The 17478-nt window shown below is 43.8% G+C and overlaps 1 protein-coding gene across 2 annotated transcripts in view; it reads left to right on the top strand.

The window, feature by feature from the left end:
* The window catches only part of STAP1 (signal transducing adaptor family member 1), a 29146-nt gene extending 13739 nt beyond the window's left edge, over nucleotides 1-15407 (top strand). The window contains exons 4-10 of one of the 2 annotated variants that reach the window (XM_038399986.2): nucleotides 140-196; nucleotides 4768-4940; nucleotides 8061-8189; nucleotides 9693-9762; nucleotides 12170-12290; nucleotides 12693-12833; nucleotides 14978-15407. In XM_038399986.2, the coding sequence (XP_038255914.1) occupies nucleotides 140-196; nucleotides 4768-4940; nucleotides 8061-8189; nucleotides 9693-9762; nucleotides 12170-12290; nucleotides 12693-12833; nucleotides 14978-15054 (768 nt within the window). In that variant the 3' untranslated portion in view covers nucleotides 15055-15407. The remainder of the gene's footprint in view (nucleotides 1-139; nucleotides 197-4767; nucleotides 4941-8060; nucleotides 8190-9692; nucleotides 9763-12169; nucleotides 12291-12692; nucleotides 12834-14977) is intronic. The other variant, XM_038399987.2, reaches the window with a different exon arrangement.
* The last annotated feature ends 2071 nt before the right edge of the window (nucleotides 15408-17478 follow it).

A 17478-nucleotide genomic window follows, 5' to 3' on the forward strand; every position in this document is an offset into this window, starting at 1 on the left:
CAAGTTCCAGCTGGTTTCCTTTTTAAGTCAACTTAAAAATGCAGACTCAGAGGGGATTGTGAGAAGGACACACACAGCAGAGACCAGGAAATACTTGGTTTTGGAGTCACTCTTAGGTTTCTACTTTTTATTCTCTCAGGTCGAGGACTATGATAGTGGGGAGGAATGGAAAGGCTTTATCTTCACGGTCACACAGGTAGGGAAGCTCTTCAGTGCTGGTTCTCAGCAAATGGTAAATTGTATTGTCAATTGCTTGATCACATGTTGGTTTGTATGAAATATACTCAAGAGACCAAATAACCAATATCAGCCTTATTTGTTGCAGAAAAGTCAATAGTATAGTGCAGGGGAAAAACAACTTAATACAATACCAGTTTTCAGGAACACATCTCCTGAAGATGACCTCCTGAGGTCCCTTCCAACCCTGATATTCTATGGTCTCATGCCGTATTAAGTTCATCTTACACAGGAGGTGTGCTTCCAAAGTTATACCCCAAGGTTCTCCTACCTGTTCACAGTAAAAAGGTACTACATGCCTCAGCTGAGGCTAGATTTAGCCAGTCATCTTTCCACCTTGTTTTTAATGGTACCAGGTGTACCTCTTATCTCTTTGTTCTGAAGAAATGCATTACCACTACCAAGGTCATAAAGGCACCTCCTATGCTTGTACTATGGTACAACACCCCTCTACTTAAGCCAAAGCCTACTTCAGCTAACACAAGGTGTTATAGGATACTTAACATAAATGATCAGGATTATAGAATTCTGGCCAAATAATCACTACATATGTGTGATTTTGTATATTACACTCAAATTTACATTGATAGTGTGCTTAATATTAATGTGGTATGAATAATTCATAGATATAATTAATCACATCAACATATTAATATGCATTAAGCACACAATTAGAAATTAGAACATTGCATGTGTTTATATATAAATAAATCACACACATTTCTAGCAATTACTTTGCCTGAATTCTATAATCCTGTTCACTTATGTTAAGTATCCTATAACACCTTGCATTAGCTGAAGAAGGCTTTCATTTTTATATATATTAGCCCAGCATACGTTGGTCATAGAGTTCTCTATGCCAGTATTGCATCACAGCTGCTTCTTTCCTGGCTATCAGTAAAAGTTCATCCATTTAACAGAAGTTCCTTTGTTCAAAGTTTATTCAGTTACTCACAGCTGCGTGCCAAAAGACTATTCATCCATAAGGGACAGAGTTGGTCAAATGTCCTGTATGTGACAGACTGGCTCCTACTGGTGCAGAGTCTTGCCATCTCACTAGTCACATGATTCCAACTGAGCCAGTGTAACTGGTTATGCCATACGCAGGGGCTTTCTTAACAGCAAAAACCGCAGGCTGCCCTAGTACTGAAGGCTCAGTCTACCTTCCTTAGAAATATCCATGCTGTTGTACTGGGTTAGAGAGAGGCCTCAGTCCATATGCTTGCCTTGGAAATGGACCCCCGACAGCTGTGGAACTGGGAGCCGGCTGTGAGGTAAAGCTAGGCTCCCTACGGCACTGATCCTGCCAACACTTTAGGCACAAGCGTAACTTTTAATATTACTTACAGGGCTATGAGTGTTTCATTCAACGCATGACCTATAGCATCAGGGCATGGCATTGCAGGGGTCTTTGCATCTAGCACCCCCTAGATGCTTCTTGGGCCCTACAATGGCCTGTTTCTGTCCACAACTTTTCCCTCTAGCTATATTGCATCTAATTCAGACCTCCTTCCAGGGTAAGGAAAGTCCTACAAGAGTTAGGCTCCTCTTCAGCCCACCCTCCAGGCTCAGTTCCCAGCCTCTTCTAGGTTACCTTTAAGTCGCTCTCTGGCTTTGGAATAGAGACCAGACTCTTTTCCCGAAGTCTCTTCAGGCCCTTCTTCAGGAGACTATCACTTTCTGTAGTTCCTACTGCAAAGTGAGCCTTCTCAGATCTAGTATGAGACATCGGTGCTTAACAAGCTGTCGCCTGCCTCCATTAGTCCTGCCCTCTTCTCGCTAAGATGCAGCTAATTATGGCACAGGTGGGCTGATTGAACAGACCTGGCTGGCCCCAGGCCTGCAGGTCCTTACAGGGGAGGACCACCCTGTTTCAAGCTACGATAACATTAAGTATGTGCCTATGTGTTTGCAGGATTGTGGGCTTGCGTTCATTTTTTTTTTTACAATTTTGAGCAGTTGCAGTGTTTGCCATATGCACTTTTTGTAAAATACTAGACTTTTTTTTAAATGCAATAGTTCAATATTGCACAAAAAGGGATTTACCCCTGTTGGCAGACTGCGGTTTCTCCCCAGGGTCCAGGACAACCCATGCATTATCTCTTGTGCTGTTCTCTTCAGAGTTTAAAATTGAAACGGCCGCAATACCTGTCTCTTGTAAAAAGAACTTATGGAAAGGTTGCAAGAAGGGTGGTTTCTTTTGGCTTAATTTGAAGTTTCTTTACTCTGTGACAAAGTCTGGGCTGTTCCATTCAGTTTTATTTGTCATTATTAAATATAACTTTTGCTTCACTTGCAGTTTTTCTGTGGACAAGATGCTTCTTTGCAAATAATCTACCATTGTGCTCAGACCAAATCACTGGAGTGTGATTCTGCTTTGGTCAGAACACAAGCCTTGTCAAATGCTATCAGGCTGGTAGAAAAGACCTGAAATAAGCTGTTTGAAATGTCTTAACTACAACAGCCTGACCTATACAGCCTTCTCCCTTTCCTTCTTCCAACCCCATGGTTTTCAACCTGTGGTCCACTGACTCCTGGGGAGTCCTCAGACTATGTCTAATATTTTGAAAGGGGTCTGTACCTCCATTCAAAATTATTTAGGGGTGCACAAATGAAAAAAGGTTGAAAACCACTTTGTTCTAGCCAATTTATCAGGGATTGTTCTTCACAGCTCCAGGCTGAGACTTAAACCACATTTAAACACAAAATTTACACCAGTTTAACTAAAATAAATTTTAAAATCAGTTCAGTTAAAATTGTACAAACCCCTATGTGGACATACTTCTGTCTGTTCACAATTGGCTTATATCAGTTTTGCTTAAAAGACCAAATTGGTGGATGATGATTGGTTAGTGATTTAAGCCAGCTGTAAACTGATTTGAGTACGTCCACATGGGAGTTTGCATTGCCTTAATTAAATTGATTTAAAACTTGATTTTAGTTAAATGTACAAATTTCATATGTAGCCCAGCCATTAAGGGTTCATCAACACTGCAATAAAATATCCATGGCATGGCTATGGCTGGCCCAGGCCAGCTGACTTGAGCTCACGGGTCTCAAAATAGCAGTATAGACATTTGGGCTGGAGTCCGGCCTCAGGAACCCCGTGAGGGGGGAGGGTCTCAGAGCACAGGCTTCAGCCCAAGTCTGAATATCTACACTGCAGTTTTTAGCCTCACGACCTCAGTCCTGTGACCATGAGTCAATTGACATGGGCTCTGAGGCTCAGTGCTCTGGGTTTTTTATTGCAGTGTAGACACCCTCCATATGATTGATTTTCAGAAGGGCTCAGTATCCGTAATTCCCATTAAGAAAAGGAGTACTTGTGGCACCTTAGAGACTAACAAATTTATTTGAGCATAAGCTTTTGTGAGCTACAGCTCACTTCATCCTCCCCACTGTATTTTCCACTGCATGCATCCGATGGAGTGAGCTGTAGCTCACAAAAGCTTATGCTCAAATAAATTTGTTAGTTTCTAAAGTGCCACAAGTACTCCTTTTCTTTTTGTGAATACAGACTAACACGGCTGCTACTCTGAAACAATTCCCATTGAAATTAATGGCGTTGTGGGTGCTCAGCATCTCAGAAAGTCAGGCCACAGCTGCATTTGCTTGTTAAGGCTCCCCTGCCCTCTCTTGGTTCTTATCACGCAGACAGAAAGCAGAAGACCAGAGTCCAAAGCACAGGTAATGCAATGTTTATTGGGGTTAACAAGCAAGCATATCCCAGCTCTTTACACCAGTAGAGCTTGCTTGCTTCCCCCCCTTCTCCTTTTTAGTGGGGTTAATTATACCTGTAGTGCTCGCCCCTGGTACCAACCCTTACAGTTTATGGTCATATTCCATTTTGGAGGGTCTTGAGTCTGGGGGCTGTAGTACCACCTCTTTTGTACCCCATGGGATGGGTAGGGAGTGAGATTGAGTTTCAGCCGGGGTCACCATTTCTTTAGCTTTTATGTTTCTTATACCTTTCCACCAACTCCCTCACCCCTCCCGCCTGGTTGCTTGACCTTGGCGTGGGAGAGGAGTTGGGCAGCCTTCAAGTGTACACTCATATATTAAACTCCCATACTACCCAGCAACACTAACTCTATTCCTTATCTTTTCTCATTTTGCTATAAACCCCAGCTGGCTGTGGGCAGATGCAACACACAGTGCCTTTGTTCACACATTAGTAAGGATATAAGAATATCAAAAGTCAAACGGGCAAACAAAACCCAAAATTCTATCTCAGGCTAATAAACAGGCCTAGATACTATATTATCATCACCAACACTGCTATGAACATCTAGCTACACTTGCTAAGAATCACTTTGGAGTTTTTATTCCACGGTAGACGTGGACACAAGACAGTTCCATTTACCAGCCAGTGCTCATCTACTAAATCCAGCCATTAAAAAAAGATTCTGCTTTGTAGTTGTCTTTTATTAGAGTGTGGTGGTGGTGTTGGGGTTCACCATGGTTAACACCCACCAATGTTGTTCTCCCCATTCCATTTCTTTTGCAACTTTATTTTTTGTTAATTCTCAGTTGTCAGTTCCAGTGTGTATGTCACTGCTACCTGGACAACTTATTAAGCTGCATGATGTGCTAGAGAAAGAAAAGAAAAGGAGGACTGCAATGGAACAGTCACCCAGTGCATCTTTGAGCACAGAGAAGACAAACAGTGGAGACTACATTAACAAACTGAACACTATGCCAGAGTAAGTTCAGATTGAACTATGTCAATACAAGTCTGATCAGAATTTTCTCTTTTCTTTCAGAGTATTTTAATTTTCCTATATATAAGCATACAGGGGTCTATACTGTGCCCAGACCTATTCAACATATTCATAAATGATCTGGAAAAAAGGGTAAACAGTGAGGTGGCAAATTTTTCAGATGTTACAAAACTACTCTAGATAAGTCCCAGGTAGACTGCGAAGAGCTATTAAAGGATCTCTCAAAACTAGGCGACTGGGCAACAAAATGACTGATGAAATTCAATGTTGATAAATGCAAAATAGTGCACATTTGAAAACATAATCCCAACTATACATATACAACGATGGGGTCTAAATTAGCTGTTACCACTCAAGAAAGAGATCTTGGAGTCATTGTGGATAGTTCTCTGAAAACATCCACACAGTGTACAGCGGCAGTCAAAAAAGCGAACAGAATGTTAGGAATCATTAAGAAAGGGAAAGATAAGACAGAAAATATCATATTGCCTCTATATAAATTCATGGTACACTCACATCTTGAATACTGCGTGCCGATGTGGTTGCCACATCTCAAAAAAGATATATTGGAATTGGAAAAGGTTCAGAAAAGGGCAACAAAATTTATTAGGGGTATTGAATGGCTGCTATGTGAGAAGAGATTAATAAAACTGGGAATTTTCAGCTTAGAAAGGAGACGACTAAGGGGGGATATGATAGAGGTCTATAAAATCATGACTGGTGTGGAGAAATTAAATAAGTGTTATTTACTCCTTCTCAAAACACAAGAACTAGGTGTCACCAAATTAAACTAACAGGCAGCAGATTTAAAACAAACAAAAGGAAGTATTTTTTCACCCAACGCACAGTCAGCCTGTGGAACTCCTTGCCAGAGGATGTTGTGAAGGCCAAAACTTTAACAGGGATCAAAAAAGAACTAGATAAGTTCATGGAGGTTCAGTCCATCAATCGCAGGATGGGCAGGGATGGTGTGTCTAGCCTCTGTTTGTCAGAAGCTGGGAATGGGTGACAGGATGGATCGCTTGATGATGACCTGTTCTGTTCATTCCCTCTGGGCACCTGTATTGGCCACTGTCGGAAGACACAATATGGGGCTAGATGGATCTTTGGTCTGACCCAGTATGGCTTTTCTTACAAACAAAACCAATTATTTACATCAAATCATTATTCAGACTACGTTTTAGTCACAGGTATTTTTAATAAAAGTCATGGACAGGTCACTGGGAGTAAACAAAAATTCATGGTCCGTAACCAGTCCATGACTTGTTCTATATACCCAATTAAAACTTGGGTGCCCTGGGGAAGGGAGTGGTCCGGAGGCTCCGCGGGTGCTCAGGGCAACACCGGAGCACTGTGGGTGCTCTGGGGGACATGGCCAAGGACCCCCACTGGTGCTGGGGGGGGTGGCTTGGGACCCCCACTGGAGCTGCAGGGAGGGTTGGCAGGCTCTCTACCCAGCTCCGCGCAGCTCCCAGAAGTGGCTAGCATGTCCCTGCAGCCCCTAGGCAAAGGCACAGCCAGGGGTGTCTCCGCATGCTACCCCCGCCTCGAGCACCCGCTCCGCAGCTCCCATTGGCCAGGAACCACAGCCAATGAGAGCTGTGGGAGCATTGCCAACAGGTGGACGCAGCACACAGAGCCGCCTGGCCACGCCTCTGCCTAGGAAGGGACATGTTACAGCTTCTGGGGAGCCCCCCCAACCCGAGGTAAGTGCTGCCCAGAGTCCTCACCCCCGAGTCCCCTCCCACTCCCAAGCGCTTGCTGCTGCTCATGGTGAGGTGGCCCGAGATTGCCCCAGCAGCGGTTGGCAGCCCCTGGGCCAGTTGCACCGGCCGCTGCAGAAGTCATGGAGGTCCCAGAAAGTCACAGAATCTGTGACTTCTGTGACCTCCGTGAGAGACTCGCAGCCTTAATCATTATACATTCAGGGGTTTAAGTTTGACTTTGTCATGAGTAGCATGGAATTTTATGTATTATTTGTTCTTCCATTGAACACTGTACTACACTTGTCCTTTTTCGTTTATTGAACCAGTGCTTGAAAATACCTATTGCATAAAAAGAAGAGGGTGCCAGAGGTCTGAGAACAACTGTTACTTGCTTGTTTCCTTGTCGAATATATGTGTATTTGATGGGTGCATTCTTGGTTTCGGGAACTATCACCTCATTATCTTCAAAAAATCCCTGATAAACAATAGGAGCCATGATAGACTGCAGGTTCTTCCATGGTGATGGGACAAAGCCACCATGTCAGGATCCGGATTCTGAACACATCAAAATTCAGGCAGGGATGTTTGGATCTGAGATTTTGTTTTAGCCCATTGTAGAGATAGGGATCATTTACAAAGTTCAGCTCTGGATTTCAGTGCACAGAGTTTGGGTTATTTGGATATAGGGGTTTGGTTCAGGCTCATCTCTGTAATTGAGTAATCACTTAGATTACTCTGACAACACTGGAGAATTCTGGCATTTCAGCCCCGTCACTCCTGATACTGTAGCAGCGTTTCAGAAAGGCCACTGCACTCATCTTGTCTCCCTCCACTTGCCAGAGATTTTTGGCCTTGCTGTTTCAATGTGTTTTGTTTTGAGAAAGTACAAATGGGCCATATGCAGCTTGAGTGGAAGCTTTTTTTTTTTTTAAACCATGACTTAGATTGTCACATATGTCTGTCTTTCTAGGAAAATTATACTGTACTAGGTAATATATTTGCTGGTGATGGATATTCAAAGCATTCCACATCAGGTGAGCAAAATGGGTCAGTTTACGTTACTCACTTTACTTTGGGTATTAAGCCTTGTTGGTTACACAGCCTACCCTCTGAGCTGTGCCCCATGTCACACGCTGAAAGGGATGAATCGTAGCTATCTGGAGTTCTTCCGATTGGCTAATATGGTGACATCACTCTATGGAATGGCCCTTTCATGTGTGAAACTTCTTGGAGCGACAAAGGCAAATGGCAGCCCCAGATACCTAAGGTACAGGGTACTCTACGAATAGGCTGGTAGGGCAGGTCTAGTCTTCATGCTACTTGCCCGCTGTAGATCGATCGGCTTCTGCTAGTGGAACTCTGTGTTCACACTGCTTCTCTCCTCCCTTCTTTGCAGGTGCTTCTATGCAGTATCACGGCAAAAAGCGATTGAGATGTTAGAGATGAATCCTTCTTGGGGGAACTTGATCCTGCGGCCTGGTAGTGACAGTAAGAACTACTCAGTCACTATCAGACAGGTGATAGAGTAGGTTGAATCCACAAGATATTATCTAACTGCTAATTGATAACTGCTGCGTTATGATGCCTAATTTAGAATTTCCAGGGATCGCTTGTGAAATCTGTTCCGAATTGTGAGAATAATGGGGGGAAGGTAAATCAGGCATTGAGCATAGGCTCAAGAGACAGTGGGATTTGGCTTACGGAGGAGGAGAGGATTGACATGACAAAGGAGATACAAATCAGTCAAAGAGTGCTGGTCTGATGAGGCAGAGGGCATGTGCCTGGTCCTTGAAATGTCATATCCTACGTCATGGAATCAGACTTTCAAACCCCAGAGTAAGCACCAACAAACATGCACACTCTGGAGCCGTACCTAACACTAGAACAAATGATCAGAGTTAAGGCTAATAAAATTGAACTCAGCATCAAACCACACAAGACTTGTTACATTTCAGCGTTTGGAGAGCTTCAGAACCAGAGGCAGCTGAGACCCAAAACAAAGTATTGGGCCGATAGGTAGCAAACACACTACTCCTGCTCTCCTCTTCCTGGTCTCACTTACCTCAAGGACTAACCTTTTCTGCCTCCTTCCCTAGGGGGACCAGACGTTCAGCCAGGACCCCAAAGCATAGAGAAGTCCCAGGGAGGGTTTGGGTTGGTGACATGGGCACTGATTTTGGGGGGGGGGGGCAAATGGCCATTGCTCACCATTTTTAAATGGGGGCTACCTATGTGCATCCATATTTGAGAACCTGAACTTAGCACAGTAAAGACAGGGGGCCCAAACCGTCCTACCTTGGCCCCTGTCTGAAGCTGAGTGACAATGACAGAGCCCTTCCCCCTGGCATGACAGAGGGGTGGGTAGGCCAAATTCGAGTGAGGGGTGTTGTGACCTGGTACATGGGGTTGCACCATCACTCAAATTTGGCCCGTTTGGTTGCTTCCCCGCCACTCACACAGTTTTGCAGTCCTTGTGGCGCCAGTGGTTGGAGACTGGGATGGTCCATGACACAGAGAATTTTAGCAGCTGGGTGCACAGAAGGGTCCCTCTGCACCAGTCAAGGGAATGTGTGTGCTGTTTTGAAACGTGATGTAGAACATTTATATAACTGAGTCTGAAATCTAAAGTCACTAAAGTTTCTGGCATTCTTTCTATGAGATTTTCACCTAGAACCAAAAAACTATTCCAAGATGTTTCCAGCATCCTTGAGCAAAACCTAGGAAGACAAAACTTGCTATTCCTGGTATTTCTAAAGTAAAACAAAAAGACCTAAAAAATACCTTTCCAGCTTCTTCTTGATACATCACAAAGCAGCAAAAAGGCAAACAATCCAATTTTTCCCCCTTAGCTGGTCACCTTTAAATGAACTGTTTCAAAAAGAGATTGATAAAATTAGTGTATTGAAACTTTCCATCAAATGAACATCTTAAATAAAAGATAGGAAACTTGCAGCCATCACCATTCATTTTCATTTACACTATTTTATTAACAGCAGTGTATTAATACTGTACTTTCTTTTTGTTCCAGTGGGCCATGCATAAAGCACTACAGAGTGGTGAACATGGGCAAAGGTTACACAATTGAACTGGCAAGACCAGTAAGTGGGTGTTTCCTTGTTGGCGATATAAAACCATATATTGGGTCTGTGTTCGAAAGCTGGAAAGAGTATGGAAAAGTAGAACAAAAAAAGCAGGGATTTGTCTGATTCATAGATTCTAAGGCCTGAAGGGACAATTGTAATCATCTAGTCTGACCTGTGTAAGACTAAATTGACCTGGCCAATGAACTTCCACTAAATAATTCCTAGAGCAGATCTTTTAAAGAAACATCCTATCTTGATTTAAAAATTGTCAGTGAATTGTCAAGAATCCACCACAACCCTTGGTAAATTTTTTCACTGGTTAATTACTCAGTTAAAAATTGGATCATGTTATACCTTTGAGAAGTTAATTCTATGTCTGTGACCAGCCTGTAAACTGAACTCGTATCTGAACTTGTCTACGTGCAGAGTTGTACCCATTTACCAGTACCAGTTTAACTAAAAATGTGAATTAAAACCAATTTAGATAAAACAGTGCAAAATCTGTGTGGACTCTCTTATTTTGCTTTTAGCCAGGCTTGTTTCAGTTAAATCAATTAAGAACAGGTTTAAACTAAACTAAAATTACCCTGGTTTATGCAGAAATAAGTGTCCATACAGCCTTTTTTTTTTAAACCAGTTTAGCTAGATATGTTGAAATTCACACCTTAAATTAAAATCGGTGCAACTTTCTCCCGGGTGGCTCACACTTTTCTTCTATCTAGTTCTCAAATGCCGGGTCTTCCATCACAATTTAGAAATTGAAACTTGAGAAATCAGACTGCTCGCCCAAAATTACCATGGCACTACAGGATCACTAAGGTTTCATTTGGATTTGCAGGTTGGTTAGATCTCTGTGCTCATGCTGGCCCTTGCCAGCTTCCTTGTGGAACTGCTCAAAGTAGGCAATTGTAACTTCTGTTGCCCTTGACTGGGTACTCAAGGGTGTTACCACACCATACCCTGCAACTCTGTCTCCTGAAATCTACAAGTTTCCTTTTCTCTGAGGCCTCTGCCACTGAATAGCCCCAGATTAACTGGAATCGGATGTGGGGATTGTTAGCTCAAATAAAAATGTTACTGACTTAGTACAGAAAGGAGAGAGGAAAAGGACTAAACCAAAGATGGTTAAATAAACTGGTACTAGTTCAGTGGGTTGCTATAAGTGCCCAGAAGCAAAGCCCAAACATTACGTGCAGAAACTGGTTTAAAAAGCTGAAATAAAACAAAAGACCAAATGAGAGGCAATGTTGCCTAGTGGAGAGGGCATTGGACTAGGACTCGGGAGGCCTGGGTTATATTCCTGGCTCTGCCAGAGGCCCGCTAGGTCACTTTCTGCCTCAGTTTCCTCATCTGTAAAATGGGGATACTGAGCGTGATCTCCTATGTAAAGCACGTTGAGATCAACTGATAAAAAGCACTGTGAAACACTAATGAAAATTATTTTGAACACCAGACAAATAGTAAAGCCATGGAGCCTCACAAACTGGCAATGGTAGAGGTTGCAGCAGCTTCCGGGGATCACAGACAAGGGTGTCATAGGTGTGCAAGCCTAGGGGAACAAATCTGGAAAGGGAGCACATGTTCTACTTTGCATTGGACTCCACAAAACTTCAGACCAGCTCTCCACTCCCCTGTTGTCCTGGAAGCATCTCTTGGGTATTATCATCTCCTCCTGCTATTCAAACATCTGCCTTTGGTGAGGATCCTAAAATGAAGCTGTGCCATGACGGGGGTGGTGGAATATCCTGTGGAGTCATTTTATTTAAACCTTTGAGCTCATTTTCCTCCCTCTCTGACAACAAGATTAAAATCCAAGGCCAAATCCAGGTGCTCTCACTCAACCAAAATTCCCCCTGTAGGATCCGATAGCCTGTCTAGAAAAACTTTGAGTTGAAGAGGGGCAGGACCTCAAGAGACAAGTGTTTTTCTAGTGGTTTGTGTCATGTCTCAGCCCAGGCTTTACTTTGGGGACAAGGGAGGAACCCACACTGTATTGTACTAGCACTTTCCTTTGTTTGGGGCCAAAAGGAGCTCCACACCAGTGTGTTTCCAGCCTGGCTGGAGCTGCACTTTGCACTGAGGGAGAGAAAGGCAGCAGGAGGGGTTTCTGGGAAGGAAGCCCAAGCTTCTGCCTTGTTCAAGGCCCAAGCCTGCAGCGCATCCCCCTCAGTGCAGTGCATAAGCCCGCTCCTACAATGTGCCTAACACGCAATGCTGATTTTCAGCAAGTATTTTGCCCTTGCATTTGGATGCTTCAGGAAGCTCCTATTTTCACCGCACTTATAGTAAGTAGGTGGCTCTCAAAACACAATGCATTGCAGTTTCAGCTACTTGACAATATCTTTAGGTACCTACCTGCTAACACATTTCAGACTGAAAACGTGGCTCACAGTAACTTTTCACACCCCTTTTTGTTACCTAGGTTATACTCCTGAGCCTTCATGATGTCATAGATTACTTTGTGAATCAAACCCAAGGGAGCTTGAAGCCATTTGTCACACACACGTATGACAATAAATCGGGTATGCAGCTTGTTTCTACACGTAAGCACAGTAACTAATTTGCAAGCAGGCCATATGGGCTGAAACATTTGGGCATAAGACATGGATTGAATATTTTGAACAAAAACATCTCACGTTACAAACAGAGGAGGAGTTAATTCTATCAAATAAATTGATCACTCTAATTACAAAAGAACTGAAGTAAGCCACCTATTCATTCAGCAGAGCTGGGAGGGTCCCAGAGCTTGTGCTCCAGCCTGAGCCCAGAAGTCTACACAGCAGTGAAACAGGCCCACAGCCCGAGCCAACTGGCACCAGCCAGTCACTGGGTTTTTTTTGCTGTGTACACATACCCTTATTCTTAATAAATGGGGCTATATTCTTCAGGAAAGAGACTGCTCCCACACACAGGGGAACGTTAAATCTTCTGTCCTTTTTCTGCAGCTGGACTTCCTTTAGAGCATGCTCCAAGAGAGATGCACCCGGCGATTGTCCCTCATCCCAGAGCCAAGCCTCTCAGAAGCCCTATGCCTGAGACAGTAATAGCACCACTTCAGGAGAATCCTGTAGCCAGATACATGCATGGTGAGGACAGGACAGCTTTGGGGGCCTTCTGTTTCTTTGAAAGTTAGGTTTGAAGTCAGGGGAAATTGAGTTTTTTGGGGAGGGAAGAGTCACATGCAGTGGGGGATACAGCAGCCTCTCTATCAGTCTGCACCACCCCACTATCAAAAGCAGCATAGCTTCTCCCCCTGACGAGGACTTCTCAGGATGTGGGGTAGACTCAAGTAGATATTGTCAGTGGCCACAGGGAGGGATTAGAGATGGAAGACAGGTTTTTGCCTCAAGTGTATTGGTTCAACCCAGATGATGACTGCAGCGACTGACACCTGTTTAGCGCCCTATGTTAAATGAATTGGCTCGGTCTCTCCATTTTTGTGGCACACGAGCCCGCAGTTGGTACTGACACTTGTTGGCAGTCTCAGCAGCGAGGCCAAGGACTGCATGGGCTATGTGCACTGTCCCACCCCACTGTCCCTACATGCGGTTACGGTAAAGTGGCACATGGAAACCATGCTGCCGCCAGGTGGGCTGGGAAACTTGTCTTCAGCCCTGCCAAGCACAGCTGCTATTCCTGAGCTGCACCTGTGCAAACCCCAGGTTTAGGCAAAGCCATAATTTGCACTGGCACAAATGGGAGAGTGGCTTTGCCTGGCTGGTCCCATGCTCAGAGAGAAGGTAGATGAGGTAATAAAAGGTAGATACGGTCCAATACAAGACATTACCTCACCACCTTTTGTCTCTCTACATATTCATATTTTTCTATCTTGCTTTTCCTTACTGGTCTCTAACATCTAGCCATTCATCTGTCCAAAACTATCATCCAAGCCCTTAATTCACCTGACTTGCACCCTTGCTCTCTAAATCCCATTCAGAATGCTGCTAAACCTGTCTTCGATTGTGCTCTGACCATGTCAACCCCCTCGGAGTCCCTCAGCTAGCTCCCTCCTTCACTGCCTCATAAGAACATAAGCTTCTCGTCTTCATCTTTCAAGGCCCTTCTTACCTAGTCCCACCCTCCCTAGCTGTTCTAGTAACCAATCACAATATCAACCCCTGGCCTTTGCGCCTTTTCTCCCCCATATTGCCCTTTATACATGGGCAAAACTCTTAAAATCTGAACAGTTCCTAATCGAATGTCCTCTTTAAACCTCACCTTCGCCATGATGCCTCCAAAAGCCACCATTCTGATCATGGCCAGGCAAGTGACAAGCTGTGACTCTTCCACTTCTCCAGTTCTCTTCCTCTAACCCATTAAAAAAAAACCTCCTTGAATTGACAAACCTGTGCCACTTCACCAAATTTGCTTGCATGTTGTATCATCATCCTCTTTATGTCATTAGATTGAAGTTCTTCAGGGCCTGGAGCTCTGTTTGTACAGCACCTGGTACATTAGGGCCCCAATCACAATATTTACTCCTAGCCACCTCCGTTGGACGCTTACCTTGCTTATGCTTAAGGATACGGACTTAAAATTTGCCCCCAAACTTAGATTTTGTAAGAACAAACTTCATTAAAACCTAGAGCCAAGGGAAATGCTTCCATGAATTAAAGTAATCCAGTTGATTCCTCTACAGAGGGAGGAATCCAGACCCGTGCAGTGCTGAGAAAATGACAAGGATTTTCAGAGAAATTGAAAAAAAATGGTGAAAAGCAACAGAGTTATAAAAACTGTTGAAATAATCGAAGGTGCTCTTACTGACCTAGGACAAACTTATTTACAGTAGATAATGTGAAAGGGCCTCTGATTATGCTGGATAGAGTAGACAAAATGCAGTTCTGCTACTGGTGGCAAGGGCAGCACTTGAGCTGGAAGTGCACTTCTCCCACCAGTACAGTTTAACAGTTTGAATATTTAAATCATCTCCCTCCAGCTTCTCCTATTGTCTTGAGTTAAGACAGGAGTCAGGGCTAGCCCAGCACAGAAGGAATGGAGTGTTTATGGCAAATTAGTAAAGAAAATGAAAAAAGTGTGTACGTACCTAGCTCAATAGAGGCTGTAGATTCTACCTACAATATAAAATAAGGCAAATAAGCAGAGTGAGAGTTGAGAAACCATGTTGTGACAATGGAGAGCAAGCCCCGCTGGGAAGCTGCTGAAGTTGGAATGGCTCTGCCATGACACTTTCGCTCTCTAGTGTTAACAAGTGTTTTTCCCATTCTTTCAGAAACTGTTTGCAAAGAGCTGAAAGAAAAATCGAAGAGACAAGAGGCTGACAGACAACACGCAAATCAACCCCTTTGAAGTGAAGAATGTAGGAGGGACAGATGTTTTCTTCGGGAAAAAAGTCACATTCTAGACCAGGAAATCCCAGTGGGGCCTAAATTTAGTAGTACAGTGTCACCTTGTATCAACAAATTTCAGAAGCTGATGGAATAAATTACTGCACATTAAATGGATGTCTGTTTCCTAAGGCTTCCAGTTTGTACAAAACAAAGTCAAAATCTCCATGGCTTTAAGCACATTTGTCTCAGCAGCCTAATGAGATTTTCTGGGACACAATAGAACGGTCCCTCAACCTGATAGCCTCTGTGCTGTTGAGAAGGATGAAAGTCTCAGGGAAGGGGAACATTCAACTGGAGCAGAGAGAAATGATCCCATAGTTGGGACCACTGTACCTTCTAAGCTGTGTGTGCGCACACAGATCCTAAACTCTGCGCACACGGTAAAATACTGCACGCACAAAAATTTGCACAGAAGAAATTTTTTGCGCACACGGCCTGTCAAAAATTAGAGGGAACATTGGTTGGGGCCCTCTTTCTAGATGATGTTGTGGTATCCTCTCGCACTGAGGATACCTCTCCAGGAGAAGGAACCCCCGTTATTAGGAAGAGACAGGTAATAGTTATGGGGGACTCAATCATTAGAAACATAGATCGATGGATTTGCAATGACCACGAGAACTGCATGGTGACTTGCCTGCCTGGTGCGAAGGTTGCAGATCTCTTGAAACATCGAGATAGACTTACGTGTAGTGCTGGGGAGGAGCTGGTGGTTGTGGTACACGTAGGTACCAATGACATAGGGAAGGATAGGTGAGAGGTCCTGGAGGCCAAATTTAGGCTGCTGCGGGGGTCGTCAAATTAAATAGGCAGATTTAAAATAAACAAAAGGAAGTATTTTTTCACACAACACACAGTCAACCTGTGGAACTCTTTGCCAGAGGATGTTATGAAGGCCAAAACTATAACGGTTCAAAAAAGAACTAGATAAATTCACGGAGGATAGGTCCACCAATGGCTATTAGCTAGGATGGGCAGGGATGGTGTCCCTAGCCTCTGTTTGCCAGAAGCTGAGAATGAGCGTCAGGAGATGGATCACTTGATTATTACCTGTTCTGTTCATTCCCTCTGGGGCACCTGGCATTGGCCACTGTTGGAAGACAGGATACTGGGCTAGACGGACCTTTAGTCTGACCCCAATTGGCCGTTTTTATGTTCTTATATTCCTCAAAAGCAGGAAGGGAGGGCAACCCATTTCAGCCCTAGCTCTTGATCAATGCACCTTCCCTCCCCGTACCCTGCCAAAAGAAATGGATCTTCAGAGAGCCTATAAAGTCTAGGCTTGGACTACTGTGGCCCAAGGAAGAGGAAAATCAATTTTGAAGTTCAGAGGCCCTCCCAAAGGATTTGCTTCCACCAGTACTGCAACCCCACTTGTATTAACTGAGTAGGTCCAGCTTGAGCAGTAAATAGCAACTGCAGCAGCACTGTATATCCGGTGAGAAAAGCAGTCCCTCACCTAGGAAGCTTCCAGTCCATTCAGAGCTTTATAGTTCAGAACTAAACACCATAAGCTCCACTCAGAAATCAACAGGTAATCAATCAGTGAAGTTTCCCCACTTAAGTTGAAGTTGGGGCACTTTGCACCAGCTTCGAGTTCCGAATTGATTGAAGGGATAATGTGCTGTAGAGCAAAATCTTGTGGTGACAGACCATACTTCTATAGACAGTGCCTAACTCTGCAAGAAATGGAAACAACCTGTAGCTGAGAGAGCCATGGTGGTCACTGCTGCTATGAGCATCTAATAGCAGCTCAGTAGTAGCCCAAGTCTGCAAATGGAGTAAAAAGAGGCGGATGTGTGCCCTCGATATGGCAGAAATAATCTCTCTCTCGGAGGTGCTTTCCGCACCACCTCTTCAGCCTTACTCAAATGGAGAAATAAGGGAGAGCACACGGCTTTTCACACCGTACATTGTTGTATCCTTTTTGCTGAACAGTGACTTTTCTAAAGTATTAGAGAGCAACTTCATGTTTATAAAAAAAGGCATTTCAGATGATTTCAGAGCATACAGAGGAGGACCATTCTGCTAAAGTAATCTGTCTGAGTAGCAACACTTAGCAGCAGTTTGCAATACCCCGAATTGAAATTTGCACATTGCTGTGAATTGAAATTGGGAATTTTGATTCTTCTTCACTACATTTGTGTCTTGTACTTTCCATATGCAAATTGTGGTTTTGCTGAAGTGATTAGCAGTAGCATGGTTCATGTTGTCATTAGGGCTCCTGGTTGATACATCATTGGGATGAATCAGTGCACACCTGGCAGCTATTATGTCACTACAGACATCTCCATTTAAAAATATGTACATCCGCTTTGTCAGTAGTTCAGGTTATTTTTAATGTGAGAAAAGATGAAGAGCAATTCTTACTGGCGGGTAGGGCCAC

This window comes from Dermochelys coriacea, chromosome 4 (genome assembly GCF_009764565.3).
Source record: "Dermochelys coriacea isolate rDerCor1 chromosome 4, rDerCor1.pri.v4, whole genome shotgun sequence".
In the NCBI taxonomy this organism is placed as follows: domain Eukaryota; kingdom Metazoa; phylum Chordata; order Testudines; family Dermochelyidae; genus Dermochelys; species Dermochelys coriacea.